This window comes from Athene cunicularia (assembly GCF_003259725.1).
Source record: "Athene cunicularia isolate RWA chromosome 12 unlocalized genomic scaffold, athCun1 chr12_part1, whole genome shotgun sequence".
NCBI classification, from domain to species: domain Eukaryota; kingdom Metazoa; phylum Chordata; class Aves; order Strigiformes; family Strigidae; genus Athene; species Athene cunicularia.
This window is the reverse complement of record NW_020799116.1, coordinates 9522845-9538642: the sequence shown is the minus strand read 5'-3', so window position 1 is coordinate 9538642 and position 15798 is coordinate 9522845. Positions and strand designations below refer to the sequence as shown.

At 39.5% G+C, this 15798-nt stretch overlaps 1 protein-coding gene across 1 annotated transcript in view; it reads left to right on the top strand.

The window, feature by feature from the left end:
* PDZRN3 (PDZ domain containing ring finger 3) overlaps positions 1–10008 on the top strand; it is a 33892-nt gene extending 23884 nt beyond the window's left edge. Inside the window, exons 4-8 of the mRNA XM_026857712.1 lie at positions 3477–3575; positions 4438–4500; positions 5356–5457; positions 6540–6656; positions 7585–10008. Of these exons, the coding sequence (XP_026713513.1) occupies positions 3477–3575; positions 4438–4500; positions 5356–5457; positions 6540–6656; positions 7585–9135 (1932 nt within the window). The 3' untranslated portion in view covers positions 9136–10008. The remainder of the gene's footprint in view (positions 1–3476; positions 3576–4437; positions 4501–5355; positions 5458–6539; positions 6657–7584) is intronic.
* Positions 10009–15798: the final 5790 nt, after the last annotated feature.

Here is a 15798-nt window from a genome sequence, read left to right as displayed (position 1 = left end):
TCTTGCAAATGAAGGATCTTCTGAGCTTATAGAGGTTAATTTACTATTATCACTTACTCCTAATTCATTATTATGAGCAGTTACAGGTATAATGTCATAGTGCACATTCATTTCTTCTTGACTTGCTACAAATGCCATATGGATTTCAGGAACTATCTCTTTGAGCCCTCCTTGGCTCTACATTTGATACGGAGCCAATAATCTTTCAGACAGTTCTCTTGTGCAGACTATTTTGAAATAGCATACAAATACTTCTCTTGAACATCTCTCAAAATGTCACTTTTACCTGATCTAAAGAAGCAGATTTTAATTATCTGTGTGTGTAAAAGTCATATCATGTATGAAATTTTTACAGTTATTGTATTAACACAGCCCTGACATTACCACTCTCTCTGGATACCACCATGGTCTGGTGCAGATCTAGACCAGGTGCTGACTAACCTCAGTGTCTCCTTTCTGCAGTGTAGGTGGCTGATACATTTCATACGATCTTATACAGATTTCATGACAGTAGTTTATCTGAGCCTCAGCTGAGCACTAAATATTCTTTCATCTCAAGACCATGCAGTACACCAAACTAATCTGGCAGTTCACACGTCTAGCAGGGTCTCTGGAAGCAGCCTGGCTGCTCTGCAGCAGGAGCACAGGATTGGGCTCTTGGGCTCTCCAGAAGTACAATGCTGGAGACAGAGGAGTAAGAAATGGCAAGTCCAGTGGCGTTGCAAGCACATGAACCTACACCTTCAAAGTTCTCTAGGCCCATATTAATTCCTAGACTTTAATTAATTCTTGGTACAATTACACAAACTACCATAATACCTGTACTTGCAGGTGCCAATTTTCTGTTCTGTTTTTCCTTTTGATGTATCTGTGCATTACACAGACTCTGCTCTGAACATGGGAAATAATCTTTGCTTTGAAGACTCTGGAGTTGGTTCTTCAACTCCAACTGGAATTGCACACTTTTATCTCTCAAATATTTCAAACCTTTATGATTATATTAAAACTTTATTGATGCAAAGATGCACAGAAAGCAGCTGTTCCTTTCTTTAAGTACACAAAATTATCATATTTGGGTAGCATCAAACCCACTTACTCTTTTCCTACCAAGGACTACAGGGATTGTGCCCAAGGGGTAAGTCTGTCAACTAATTTCTCATAAAAATTCAGATTCCAAACACCTGCTCTAAGGTGCTTAGCTTTTTGCTGCTTTATTTGTGAGTGTGTTTTAAACCAAATATATCTATATTCCTTTTAAAATATGATTTACCAGATTATTTATTACCTTCTAGTATATCACAGGTGATGTTTTGGATGGTGCATTTTAAACCCATCCTTATTTTTTAATTATAATATAATACAATTCATAGTTGTCTTATGTTGGAAAAGCAGCTATTGTGATTCAAAATGTGCAGCAGGTAAGAATGAAACTATGAGCTTGCTACCTCCCCTCTTTCCACTTCAAAAGGTGCTGACAAGTGTTTAAGGTTACATAGGATCTATTTAAACAATGGCCAAAGTCACCATGCTTTTTTTGTTTGGGTTTTTTTTTGATTTTTTAACATATATATTTTTCACTAACAGTATGACAAGTAGTATAATGAGCTACAACACTAGTTTCTTGCCACTATTTCATTGCCACATTTTCAAATGAGTAAACTATATAAAAACTTGCCTCAAAACATGAAATCATTTTGTTCAAGCATGCAAGAAATATGGGAATCATTCTAGGGCTAAATTAGGCCCAGTGCACAAATTCCCACCTTGTACCCAGTTATCACCATGATTAAATGCAGAGTAAACACACTGACTGCAGTGATCAAATGAGTTCAGAATCAAATCGACTTTGTCTCATCTTTTCTTCTCAAGAATTTCCATCTCCTCTCTAGAAAGCCCCAAAAACTTTAGAAATCTGAAAAAAAAAACAACCCACTATTAAAGCATTGTGTTCAAACCTTTAAGTAACAAAAGAGGGAGAAAAAGAACAGCAGTTCACCATGGATACTATTGATTGAAACCATTTAAATACCATCTGAAATGTCACAGCCATTTACAACTACTTTTCTTTAAAAAAAAAAGAAAAGAAATTACACATGTTGACAAGTAAATAACATGAGATTGCTGATCTTGGCAGCTGTCATCTAGACATGCCAATAAATTATTCATATCAGCTTGTTTTATTGTCTTGCCCCTTACAAATGGCACAGCGCAGGTCAAAACAGAGAGATGTTCAGAAATAACGACTTGTGTTATCAGGACTTCTCCACTGGAGGAGACGGGTACAAACATGAGCACGTGGTTCAGGGTCCACCCTGGGGCTGGGACAGCCCTCGGATCCCACACTGGCTGGGATGGCTTTCTCAGCCTGTGGCCCTTTGCCCCCCCTGGCCGGTCCCACTCTTTCCCTTTGCAGCAGCGGGGCTCAAGCCTCACAGCTGCCACCTCCATCCTGCCTGGCGTTAGGCTACAGAGGAGTGGGACCTTTCAAAGCCTCACTCACTGCCAAGCTCTCTTGTAAGGGAAGTAAAATCCACAACTACAGTTGGTATTACACGTCTACCTATGAAGAAACACCCTTCCTCCCCAGGGCAGCATCCTCAGGACCAACACAGCAGTCGCACTAAGCTGGTTAAGGGCGTTAGGCCCCCCAGGGTCCTCAGGCTCTCGGAAGCAACAAAGCTAAGTGGAGAGATGCTCCATGGATGGTCATGCTGAGTGCACACCACCCAGGAGCATCCTACCGCTTGTGGGCAGCTCCATGGATTTTACAACCCTTGATACCAACCAGCGTCACAGAGTGGTAGCAAACGTAGGAAAATCCACATGATGTTAATGTGTCAAAAAAGCATAGAGGAAAAAGCATATATTTTTAAGGTGGCTTAAACGTCTCCAGGACTAACAAGACCACCAAAGACCACTAGAATGATAAACTATAACCTGCTCAAACCAAACCCATGCTTATTATATTTCTATTACCTATGTCGAATGCTTTGCTGACAATATATTGATCTTCAGTCACGCTTTTGAGAAATTTATTACATAATTTCATGAAAATTACAAAGTTAAGGTAATAGAGTATTATATTTTTCTCTGAAAAGCCAGAAAATTTCCCTGCTTATAAGGAAATATATATCAGCTGTGGCAAATATTAAAATCATACTTTATAAGTATTTCAGCGCTTGAAGTCTTACCACTACATGAAATATAGGTAATTTTTCTTCTTTAAGATCAATAAAAGGTCTGTTTTCAAAATGACTTCATATTGATTGAAGGGTCAGAAATGCCCCAGGTATTGATTGTCTGCATATAATCACATTTTGCTCAGTAAGTTAACCTCGTCTACAAGTGAAATGAAAAGAGATCCACTATATCACTTAAGCAAAATATTTTCATTGTATTTGAAAAATTGCTTCCATCAGTCACCAGTGTCTCATTGACAATTTTTTTTTTTTTTTTTTTAAACAAAAAAACCTCAGGAAGTCGATTTACATAGAGTGAACAGCCAGGACAAGCTTGGCCTTACTGTATGTTACAGAACAGATGATGAAGACGATATGGGTATTTATGTGAGTGAGGTAAGATTGAGCTGATTTCCATAAGATACAATTTGTCTTTTAAACTGCAGCATTGGACATTTGAGACATTTGTCTTCTGTTTGTACCATATTCGAAAAACAGCCAGGATGCAGTAATTGGAAGAAATCTAATTTTTCCTTTTCTCTAAACTGAGTGAAATCCTGCATCCACTGAAGTCCAGCTTTGTTATATTAACATCTAGTGTTCATTTTTCCCCTAACACAGTCTCAGCATTCAATTTCAGATTACATTTTGAAAGTATTTTTAATATATTCCTCCTTTATTTTTTGTCCTCAATTATTTCAGAAACAATATAAATGGAAAAAAAAAAAATACCCACACATTTTTATTTGTAAAGATTCGGGGCCCATTTGTCTCTCTTGGCCCCCTTTCATGAAATAAGTAGTATTTCATATGTGTTCTTTTTATCGTGCAGATCTATTTCAAATTTGTAGCAGCAGTTTGGGAAAAGAAACTCATAACTAAATCTAAAGTCTTCCATTAAAATGCATCATTTAGGACATAATCCTTCCTGTTCTGTATGCAAAAACTGGTTCTAATCAGAGTACTCTGTTGTAAAGCAAAATGTTAAATTATGTGGTAACTCGATATCATGCAAACATGATAAACCTACATTCTCTGAAGACACATCTCAGGAATAAATGTTTTGGGTTTGACTTGATCATTTCAATTTGCATTTCACTTTGTCTCACATAAGCAAGGAAGAGTCCTGTAATCACTAAGCAAGACGTAACAACCACAGATACAGCAGCAATGACAGACACCCAGGACTACAGTATCAATCACATTACCAATACTGGGTTTACAACAGGAGTTAAATACTGAATCCCTTATTTTGTAGATTGATCCGAACAGTATTGCTGCAAAAGATGGTCGACTCCGAGAAGGGGATCGCATTATTCAGGTACGTGTGTAAGTGGCTGAAAGTCTGCTAACACACTATAGTCTGCTGCAGTGTCTTTATTTCAGTATAATTCTGACGAGCCATTCCCTTCAGACTGCTATTTATATGCTTCCTTTGAACTTTCTGAGGATATTTCCCTTTCTTCTGCTGTATCTCAGACAGATTTTGATAGTCCTGGCCAGATAAAGCCCTATATTGGCCCTACTCTGTAGATGTCAGCAGATATCACGTTTCCAGCACATATTCTGATACACTTCCAGTTTTTAAGTCTTCGTTATATTACAGAAACCCTCCATTTGAACCAAGCAATTATTCCTCTTTGCAGACCTTTTCGGGGCATCCCTGTTTATTCACAGGGACATTAATACATGTTCAGCAGTCTGAACACCCAGTGCTGTGTGCTGGAATGAGTTGTCTTCCAAGTGCAACAATCCTCCACCACAGGGGCTTTGTCAGAAGTGGTTTGTCCTCTGAACAGACACTAACAGGGTAGAGGTCCATGTACCATTCAGTCTCTGGGAGCAGCATCCACAGCCTCACCTCTCCCACACAAGGATGTTCCTGTTCCTTTCCACCCACCAGACCTGATGTTATGATTCTGCTCCTGCCCAACTCTCCTTCTCCAGTTTCTGTCAAGGCTCTGCATGTCACATGTAGCAGTGTGGAACAGCTTCACATGTCCAAACCAACATACTTGCCCAACACTTACCTGAACAACATGGGTGTAGATGTGAACATGGACTGTGCCTGGCCCGCACTGAGATCTATCCAGCCACACACTTCTGGAGAGCTTATCTCAGCAGCATTTAATTAGCTCTATGAAAAGATTTCATTGTGTTGCTCTTTTCTTTAAAGATCAATGGCATAGAAGTACAGAACCGAGAAGAAGCTGTGGCACTTCTCACCAGTGAAGAGAGCAAGAATATCTCCTTACTTGTTGCAAGACCAGAAATTCAGGTATTGTAGCAACAACAAAAGAACCCTCTCGAGTCTTAATTAAAAGAATTTCTGTTTTGTAGAAAGCAGTTCTTTTGAAGAACTTCAACCTGCCTACATCTACCAAATACACCTAAAACCATATTATACAGTTTGACTGGACATTTACATGGTCTAAAATAATGGAATTCAGCAGTCACAGTACCTATATATATTTTATATTAAAGTTCAATTTGTAAGACGTTTGGTGATTTATATATGCTGCAATGCTATTACAAACATCAGTGCTAGGCATTATGGATGGTTTCAAGCCATAGCTTTGAAGAACATCCTGAACTCTAATTCCTACAGCTATTGATTATTCATTCATTAAAACACCTATTATTTAGTCCTTTATACAGCATCTCTTAATGTAGTTAAATACTGTCCAGAAGCATCCTCAGCTGTAATAAAAGGTTGAACCAGATCCCTTTGTAGAGCAGGGATTAGCACAACAAAGGTGTTGAACAAACAGCCATGAGCAGTATTGTTTGATCTGCCTCTGCTCCTCCTGCTGCGAGAGCAACCCTTGCCAAGGCACCAGGAGACACAGGGTCAGGCTCATGACTGTCCTCTTAGCCTCGCTGTTTCTGATCTTTCCCTTGGGGATATAATTGAAGCTGGGAATAGAAAAGTTTTAGAGACCCCGAGAAAGCATTCTTCCCTCTGGCCCTTGATGCTGCCTCACCAGTGGTGTGTTCAAGCTTTCGGCTCTGGAGTAATTTTATACATCCTAATCAAGTCGTGTACAAACCAAAACAGCCCCAGCTCTTCAAAGTATTTCCATGGATGAAAAGGCTGGGTTTGTTTCGTATATAAAGGGCTGTTGAAGATAAAACTATGCTGCTGGGGACGGGGGTGGCAGTGGGGGAAGGTAAGACAGTCAGTACCCACACACTTCACACAAGGAGGCATGTGCTCCCTCCCAGGACACAGCAGCACTGTCACAGGAAGGAATCTCCTAAGATTTCCCAATCACTTTCCACAAAGAAGGAACATAAATTATGTCAGTCTTCATTCTTTTGACAACATTTGGTTTGCTTTTCCCCTCCCTTTTCACATAGCTGGATGAAGGATGGATGGATGATGACAGAAATGATTTTCTGGATGACTTGCACATGGACATGTTAGAGGAACAGCACCACCAGGCAATGCAATTTACTGCCAGCATGCTTCAGCAGGTACTGCCTTTCTGTTGTGCACTAGTGTCAAAACTTCACATTGCACTCAATATTCCAGTACTGAGCTTGACTGAATACACTTAGTGTCTCGAATGACGATCAAGGCAAAAGGACTTTCTGTAAAATCAAGATATTACGTGACTTTCCACAAACCTCATCTTGAGGACAAAAATGTATTAAAATGTTACTTTTTTTACTTTGCCCCTTACAACAACATAATCACAGTTCTTAGAAATCCACCGTTCTGGCTATGGTCACCAGAAGTACAAGCTCAGCGTATGGTAGATATAGCAGGCAGAGAGCCAACATATAAGATTTTCTTTTTGATACACATGCACATACTGAAAATATCCTGCCTCCTGAAACCTTAAAATCCAAATTAAGAACTCTGGCAAATGACTGAAATAAGGCAAAGAAAAAGTTTTTACATATCAGAGTTTATGCAGGGCCACAGATTTAGGCCTGTATTGCCCATTGTTCTGTCATGATTAATGCAATCATGCAAGTTCATGACCATGTTTTGAATTTTTGTCTAGTTTTTTTTCTAGAGTTTTCTAAAACTGCATCCTCTGGATCATCCACATTTTTTGAAGAGACATATTCTCACTTTGGCACCATAGTAAAACTGGATACATTTGTGCACCTAAGTGGGAAAAGAAACATTTTGAAAATGTGGCTTCTACCATTGTTGCTATATAAGTTAAAAGCAAACCTCAGGTTCTTCTGAAAAGCACATCCATAGCAAACTGTGATTTTGGTGACCATTTCTATGAGTTCTTAATAATATTCTTTCCATACAAGTAAAAGACAAAAGATGCAGAAAGTGTAACAAGTGACAAATTACAAAAACAATTAAAAAATAAATGCCCTGAAATATTTTATGCTCTTGCATTAATTTCTCTTTCTGGCTTTTCATTTTTGCTGTTAGAAGAAGCATGAGGAGGATGGAGGCACCACAGATACAGCCACTATTTTATCTAACCAGCACGAGAAGGACAGTGGCGTGGGGCGCACAGACGACAGCACTCGCAACGACGAGAGCTCCGAGCAGGAAAACAATGCGGATGATCACACCACCTCCTCCAACACTTTAGGGAGCCAGAAGAAGCTGACATACAGTCACGACACCCTAGGAAGTGGCGATATGCAGTTCAGCAACGAGTCGTTTATCTCTGCCGACTGCACAGACGTCGACTTCCTTGGCATCCCCGTAGACGAATGCGAGCGATTCCGGGAACTGCTGGAACTGAAGTGCCAGGTGAAGTCTGCCAACCCTTACAGTCTGTATTATCATAACAGCACTCTGGATATGAGCAAAAGTGACCAAGAAAGTGTTGACAGAGAGCTGGAGATGTTGAATGAGGAGCTGCGCAATATTGAGCTAGAGTGCCTGAATATTGTGAGAGCTCATAAAATGCAGCAGCTGAAAGATCAGTACCGGGAGCCCTGGATGCTACATAACAGTGGGTTCCGCAACTATAACACAAGCATCGATGTTCGCAGGCACGAGCTCTCAGACATTACAGAGCTCCCTGAGAAGTCTGACAAGGATAGCTCGAGTGCATATAACACAGGCGAGAGCTGCCGAAGCACACCACTCACGCTGGAGATTTCCCCTGACAATTCGCTGCGCAGAACTGCAGAAGGCATTAACTGTCAAGGTAATGAGGGGGCAGTGGCATATAACGTCTCCCAGAAGAATTTATTTGCTAGCTCAGAAAGTCATGAATCCAGCTCTGGTAAATGTCCTGCCTCTGTTAAAGATCCTGACCTTGGCAAGCAGCTGGAAAGCAAGGAGAGAAAAGCTAGTGATGGGAGCAAAAGCCCTACTCATGGTCAAAAACCTTCTGGATCCTATGCCTCCCCGTACCATCACTCTCCATATAAGCATGCTCACATCCCTGCCCACGCCCAGCACTATCAGAGCTACATGCAGCTGATCCAACAGAAATCGGCGGTGGAGTATGCACAGAGTCAAATGAGTCTGGTGAGTATGTGCAAAGACTTTAATTCAAGCCAGAGCGAACCAAGGATGGAATGGAAAGTCAAGGTCAGAAGCGATGGGACCCGCTACATTACAAAGAGGCCAGTCAGGGACAGGCTGCTGAGAGAACGTGCCATAAAGATTAAGGAGGAGCGCAGTGGTATGACTACCGATGATGATGCCATAAGTGAAATGAAGATGGGCCGTTACTGGAGCAAGGAAGAGCGGAAGCAGCATTTAGTGAAAGCGAAGGAGCAGAGGAGGCGGCGTGAGTTTATGATGCAGAGCAGGTTAGATTGCTTAAAGGAACAGCAAGGTGCAGAAGAAAAGAAAGAGATGAATATCATTGAACTGAGCCACAAAAAAATGATGAAGAAGAGAAATAAAAAAATATTTGACAATTGGATGACAATCCAAGAACTGCTAACCCATGGAACAAAGTCACCAGATGGCACACGGGTGTACAATTCCTTCCTGTCAGTGACTACTGTATAATCACCATTGCTAAATTATGTACATAAAACACTACCATTGGGGTAGAAATGAATGCCTCGTTCAATGTGGCAAGATTTTTGTATATAAGAGAAAGTCATCGAGTTTATAGTTCAAATACTGAACTCTACAACTGTGGGTGCCAGGATCTCCATTATAAAGTGGAGAGGAAGCTTGCCCATCTCCCTCAAAGGCAATATTAGCAGTGCTTTTTGGAATACTGATTGTACTTTTTTACTTGTTACCTTTTACATGAAGTGTTTAAATATCAGAAATGTATTAACCATACTTACACAGGTAATTTGCTTAAACTATATTCATATTAAAAGGTACCCATGCTTTTCTTTACCTAAAAAAAAAAAATGCAAAAAACCCACAAGAGCAACTGCACATATGTATTTTTCCCATATTTTGTGGTATTTTTTTGCTGTTGTTCACTTCTACACAGAGTGCTGTTTATCAGTATTTAGCTCAAGGTTTAAACTCAGAACTAGAATCATTCTCTTGTAAGATTTAACAGTTGTCGAACAGCAGTTTTTAGAGTTATGCTCAACACTTAAACATTTTTCTTTTTAAGGTTTCTGAAGAAAGTATATAGGTTTCATCTGAAAAGCCTGAAGCAAAGTACACTATACTGCAGCTTTAAAGGATTTTAAAGCATGTTTGCAAATGTTGCAACCTATTGAAAAAATGTGCATGTACAGCTAATTTGTTTATATAAGACAGTTTGTGGAATTTGAAAAGCCCATGGTAGTAACTGTTTGCTATATAGATTTGAATGTATTGAGTTATAAAAGCAGTTTCATGAAATCATCATTAGCTACAAACGTTAACAAGTAAAATGAAGTAAAATAAATTATTGTTTTCTATTTCAAACTATTTTAAATTCTTTTTGACTCCCTTCTGGTTTCACCACATAGATTATTCTTTCCTCAAGCATAGCTCCGGTGCTGCAGAAATGCCTGGACAGTCTATCGGAATCAAACCCAACCAAATAATGTGCATTCTGACTCTGGGGGAATTTGGATTGAGGTTTTCTAGAGGAAATAGGTAAGAGAGAAGTACAAGGAATATCAAGAGTAGAATAAAGAAGTGCAAATCTTCAGCTCACAAGGCATGTAAGATGACCTATGAGGAAAAAAATAGGACTTCTGCTCTCCTGTTCAGCTTTGTTTTGTGCATTTCTTAGCGGTATACAAGACCCACCTACAAAGTGGGTTTGCATTAAAAACAGACAATACATAACTTAAAGCATATATAAATTAAAGCAAATATATAAATTAAGAGATATGGTGAAAAAGACAAAAGCTAAATATCAGAGGTATCATTCCTTTTCTTTTTTTCTATTTCTAATTAAAAATTCACATATAATTCGGAATATTCTGCTGGATTAAGTAACATAGACTCATTATAAATAGCTCCCAGATTCTCCATCCCATGTCCTTTGCCCCCACAGAAAACTTATTCCCAAACCCCTCTTAAGTTTTTGTTCTGGACTTTTCAACATAACTATACAGAGCAAATATAATAATCTTAATGGTAAAAGTGAAGAGTGGAAGGGGTGAGATCAACATCATCTCAGTGCCTGTTTTGTCTTTTAATCAAGCAAATAACAGAGTTGTTCAGGACTCTTTTCCACTCGCTTTGTGGATTAGCACTAAATTAGCATTTAATGTATGTCTGCTATATTCCACAATAAAATCTTTCAGATACCTGAAAATGCATCTTCAGCCCATGTAAATTGTCACTGCCCCTTGAAATCTAGCACTTGCGTCAATAAGCCTCTGCAAATTTATCTTCAAACGATACTTTCCTTGGGGATAAAGTACTAGTCCTACTGTAGTCTATGAAAGATTTGCTATTGACTTTGTTAGAGCCAGATTTCACCTGACATACTAGCAGCTATTATTATGAGTGGTACAGTAGGAAAAATAATGATTTTTCACAACGCACTGCCTTCAACATGCTTGCAATTTCTATCTGAAACCTGCTTTACTCTGAGTTTGTTCTCTCTTCATCACAGCTGCAGGTGTAAGAGCTGTAGCAAAATACTACCTCTCCTAAAGTTCAGAAATTCAGATGCATAGGCAGAGCTGTAATTAGTGTGGAATCACAATCCTTAAACCAGGCATGAAAAGACAGTTAAGCTATCTTTAGTCTACCTGGAAATACTAGAGCAAGATTTTAAGTGCTCTAATAAGGAAGAATTATCATCAAGGTGTTCCTCAAAAATAGGCTCCTTTGGAATAACTTCACAAGTAATGGTTCTATTAGATATCAGTTGTATAAATGCTCAGCATTGTAGCACGTGTGTAACAGCAGAAACTTATTTGGGATTTCAAGTGTGATGTGTAGAAATTACACCAAAGCATCAACAGTATAAAATTTACATTCTTTAAGATGTTAAAATAAAATTATTGGCCAAGAATTATTCTCACACCTCTGAATTTTTCCTCACTAAACATTTGTTATTTCAGTCAGTTAAAAACCACCTCTCTCCTTTAGTATTATGATTTTGTTAACTAGTATCAGTTCACAGAAACCATCAGTTATCCTGGAAATCGGGGCAAAAGAAAACAGAAAATCTGCAGTTTGCAAAGCCTTCTCAGTTATCTTACAACACACCCTTTTTCATTGCTTTATTGAAGTACGTTATGCGGTGTTGAAAAGGGAGATTTGGGGTCTTTTTATTGCTTGCAAGGAAACACTGGAAATTACCATAATGTTAGTCCAAACCTGACCTCATTATAGTGAAATGAATCAGACTAGAAAGCAGCCTTTGATGCCCAAGAGAAAAAATTCCATCCAACAGCTTTTCTAAAAAATTGCATTATAATACATAGCGCAGTGCTTAAAAGATAACAACTGAAATTGTTGTTCTAGTTGCCTACAGGACATCTCATGCAAGAAATCTCCATGCAACAGTGGAGATTGCGTCTCCTGTCTCACTTCAGGCTTTGCCCAAAACCCAGCACTCCCCACCAACTGCTGCACACCCTGCAGAGCCACAGAGCCATCCTTGCCGCAGGGCCCTGTCCCACAGCAAGATTCTGGCTCATCGTGGTGGGTTGACCCTGGCTGGACACTCAACTTCAAGCCCAGTTACTCAGACTCCTGCAGGGATCGGCACTGGGGAGTGTGCTCTTCCTTCCACTGGTGAGGCTCATTCCAAGTGGTTTTTGAAGTTCATTTAAACCTGGAAGGAGCTAAAGGGAGCATTGCTCACCTGAAAGTATAAATCTTCATTTTCATCCTCCTTTTCCCATCCTCAGCCCCTTTACTTGAGTGTAATCTGAAGACTGAGTGATAACAGATCCCAAAATAGTACATACGCAGGAAGAGATCCCAAGTACACAAAGGGGGAACAAGCAACTTCCAAGAAGCCTGAGAGGTTTTACCAGACCCCATATGCACAGGAGCTCTCACGCAGCCATTACTCATACCTACTGTCCCACACCCCATCTCTGCTTCTGCACTGGTAGCAGTATGACACAGTCACAGAGACTTAACACCTCAGTCCCATCCTTTGCCAACACGTGCCCTTTCGGTAAAACAGAGATTTCAGTGGGACGCCCTGGATACAGGCTGGTGCAGAATTTGGCTTGATTCTTTGCGATGAAAATAGGCTCTGTGTCAAACTGGGGTCAATTTCCCTAAATTGCAGAGCATCTCCCAGATGTAAGATCTATAAAAATGTAAAATACTTACTTGCAAATAGGGTTTAAATCAGCGTGGAATCACCCAGTTTAGATGTGCACCAAAATGGGAAAGCCCTGAACCAAACCTAACAGCATTTTTTTGTAAATTAAAAGAAGAGAACTTGCACATTAGGGATGGCAAATAAAATGAGGTAAGACTACATATTGCCTAGGGACTACTGGTTGGAGAACTAATTAGGATTATAAACTGAAAGTATGTAAATTAACCAAATATAATTATCTGCTAGTGGCCTTTGGAAATAGGTTACAGGATACTTGTTAGCAAAATTGCTCAAATGCCTGGAAGCCATACAAAGCAAGCCATAAGCAATTTAAACTCCTCTTTTTGTTTTATTTTCAATTGTTTTTAAAGCAGTTGTTGTATTAAGGATTTATTGGAACATAAACTAATTATTAGAGAGAAAACTCAAAAACCCAAAGTAAGACAGAAGCTGTCACAGCAGGTGCTGTACCTCCATCCCAAGGCCTCTGGTTTTATTAAATGTAAATTCTTTAACGTGACAAAATAGTAAAGGTTCTGCTTGGGGTTTCACCCCAGCAGCTTCACTGCCTCCTCGGAACAGGTTCTGTGAGCTTCCAGACAGAGTTAATCTGGAAGAGTGGTGGCTTTCTTGCAGGAGTCCATCTTCTCAACTAGACTGAGTTTAGAAAGTTTCATTCAAATGCAAACATGCTGAATTAACATCCGTTTCCTCTTAAGCATCTGTCATGACACAAAGTGGTACTAGATTGAGGGGCTTCTGAGGGGAAGTCTCACTCCCAGTCCATGTCATCAGAAACACAAGATTGGCCACTGGAGAGACTGATGGTAGTTGAGACAGTGTTATGTATTGAAAAAAATAGAGGGGAGTCACTTATAAAGGTTAGCTGGGCTGATTTTCATGCTCAAGCATGAGGACTTTAATACAAAGTCTGACAAAGCCCACTTACATGATCTGAAAACCTCCAAGCAATCTCAGAGGATTTGAAACGGACTATTAACTTACACAGTCAATTATCCTAAACTGTACTAATGAAGGATATGAAAGGCCATCACATCTTTGTGTATCAGAGCACAACTTGATTTTCTGCTGCTAACCACATCTCCCAACATACCTTCTAGTGGTCACTGCTTAAAAAGAAAAAAAGTTAATTTCCTTGCAACCCTACTAACCTACTGCCACACTAAGCTGTACCCCTTCAGAAGATACATCAGATTTATGTCAGAGCTCATACTGCAAAATAAATTATGCAACTATTTCTGTTGCAGGAGTGATCATAAACTAGGTTCACAAGTTTGCATGCACTGCTCAGAAGTGTTCTTTCTTGTGTCAACTCTTCCTCTCAGTTGGGTCCTAAACCTTCTTGCTGGAATCCTAAAATGGCCAAAACATTAGAAATATCCTCATTTCTGGGGCATAAAAAGATGCAATTACCTACTCTGAAAACGAGGTGGAAAACAAAACCAAAATTAATTAAAAAGGAAAAGGTTGGCTCCACTGGATACAATGTACCAGTTTTGAATTTTGGGAATTAAAACTTCATCTGAGTTCTGTTACCTAAATTAGTAAATCAACATCATGGATCTAAGAGCATAATTGCAATGTTCTTTATTGATCAAGTTCAGAATAGAAACAAAGTTCTACCACTCTTCTGCTAAAAACTGCATCATCTTCTGAGACACAGACTGAATAGGCAACTAGTGTTTTAATTTACAAAAAAATATAATGCCCATCTTGCAAAAATCAGTGTGGCTCCACTGAAGTCAAAGCCCAAATAAAAATCTGTGCTAGTATTCTTACCTTTTCCTTCTGCACAAAATCAAAGTAATTTTAAAAGACAATTACATTTCTCCAAGATCTTCAAGCACCTCTATGAAAAATCAAGTTAAAGCAAGCCCAAACAGCCCATACCTATCTCTCCCAGCAGATGGTAATTGGCCTTAGGTCATGTGCTTCTCACACCCTGTTCCCATCTCCTTTCTGGGAAAAATAAGTCAGCTTAGTCAGAAAGGGACCAGAAACAATAATCCGCACAGTTGTCAGCTGGGTCTGGGCCCAGCTATGACTAGGGATCAATTACATATGCAGGAAATTACATACATAACACACACACACAAAAAAAGGCCAAGTCTAGTTCTGCTTATATGTTTTGATTTTGTGTTTGATTCTTAAGGACAAAAAAAGGACCTAGTCCATCTCACATATGGTACGATAAGCACATTGTATTTCATGTTAAATTATAAATCTGTTGTGTTGGGACTACAAAAATCCCCAGAGAACTGGAAATGTCTTCATTTCCACAGCAGAAAAAGATTAAATGACTTGCTTTGCAACCCAGGTAGGAGATTCTATTATAAAATACAACCCTAAAGAGCAGCACTTGCCCAGAAACAAGGGGTCAAAATCAAAATGCCGACAAATCCTAAACTGCAAAAGTGTAAACAGGCATGATAGTTTGGGTGGCTGGGTCATGGACCACTCAGTCTGGACATGACAGAACACTTGGTCTGTCTTTTCACATAAGTTTGCCAGGGAGGGACTTTAAAGGTAATTTCTTTGACAATCCATCCTTTTTATGTTAAGCAACTGCAGGACCATGCAACAGGGAGTCCCATTAACTGAGAATAAGAACTTCTCTGTAAAAGTGAACTTTTGGTGACCTTCACTCAAAGAAAATACTTTATCATATTGGAGTGCCGGCCTCCCAGGTGTCACAGCAAGGCTCGGACCGGGTGGGCTTCCATTGTCCCTGTTAGGAGAGCCAGCTTTGATTTTCGTTAATCCATCCTTCAGCTTAGCTGGGCTTTGTTAGCTTAGAATGCCATAAACAAAGACTCCCCAAAAGGCAAATCCAGCTAGAATTGTTTAATAAAAGTAATTCCAAAGGCTGCAAATTGAAGGCACCCAAGGTTTGTCAAGTTTCTACTCCGCTCCAGTTAAATGTAAGCATCCAACTTTTACTAGTC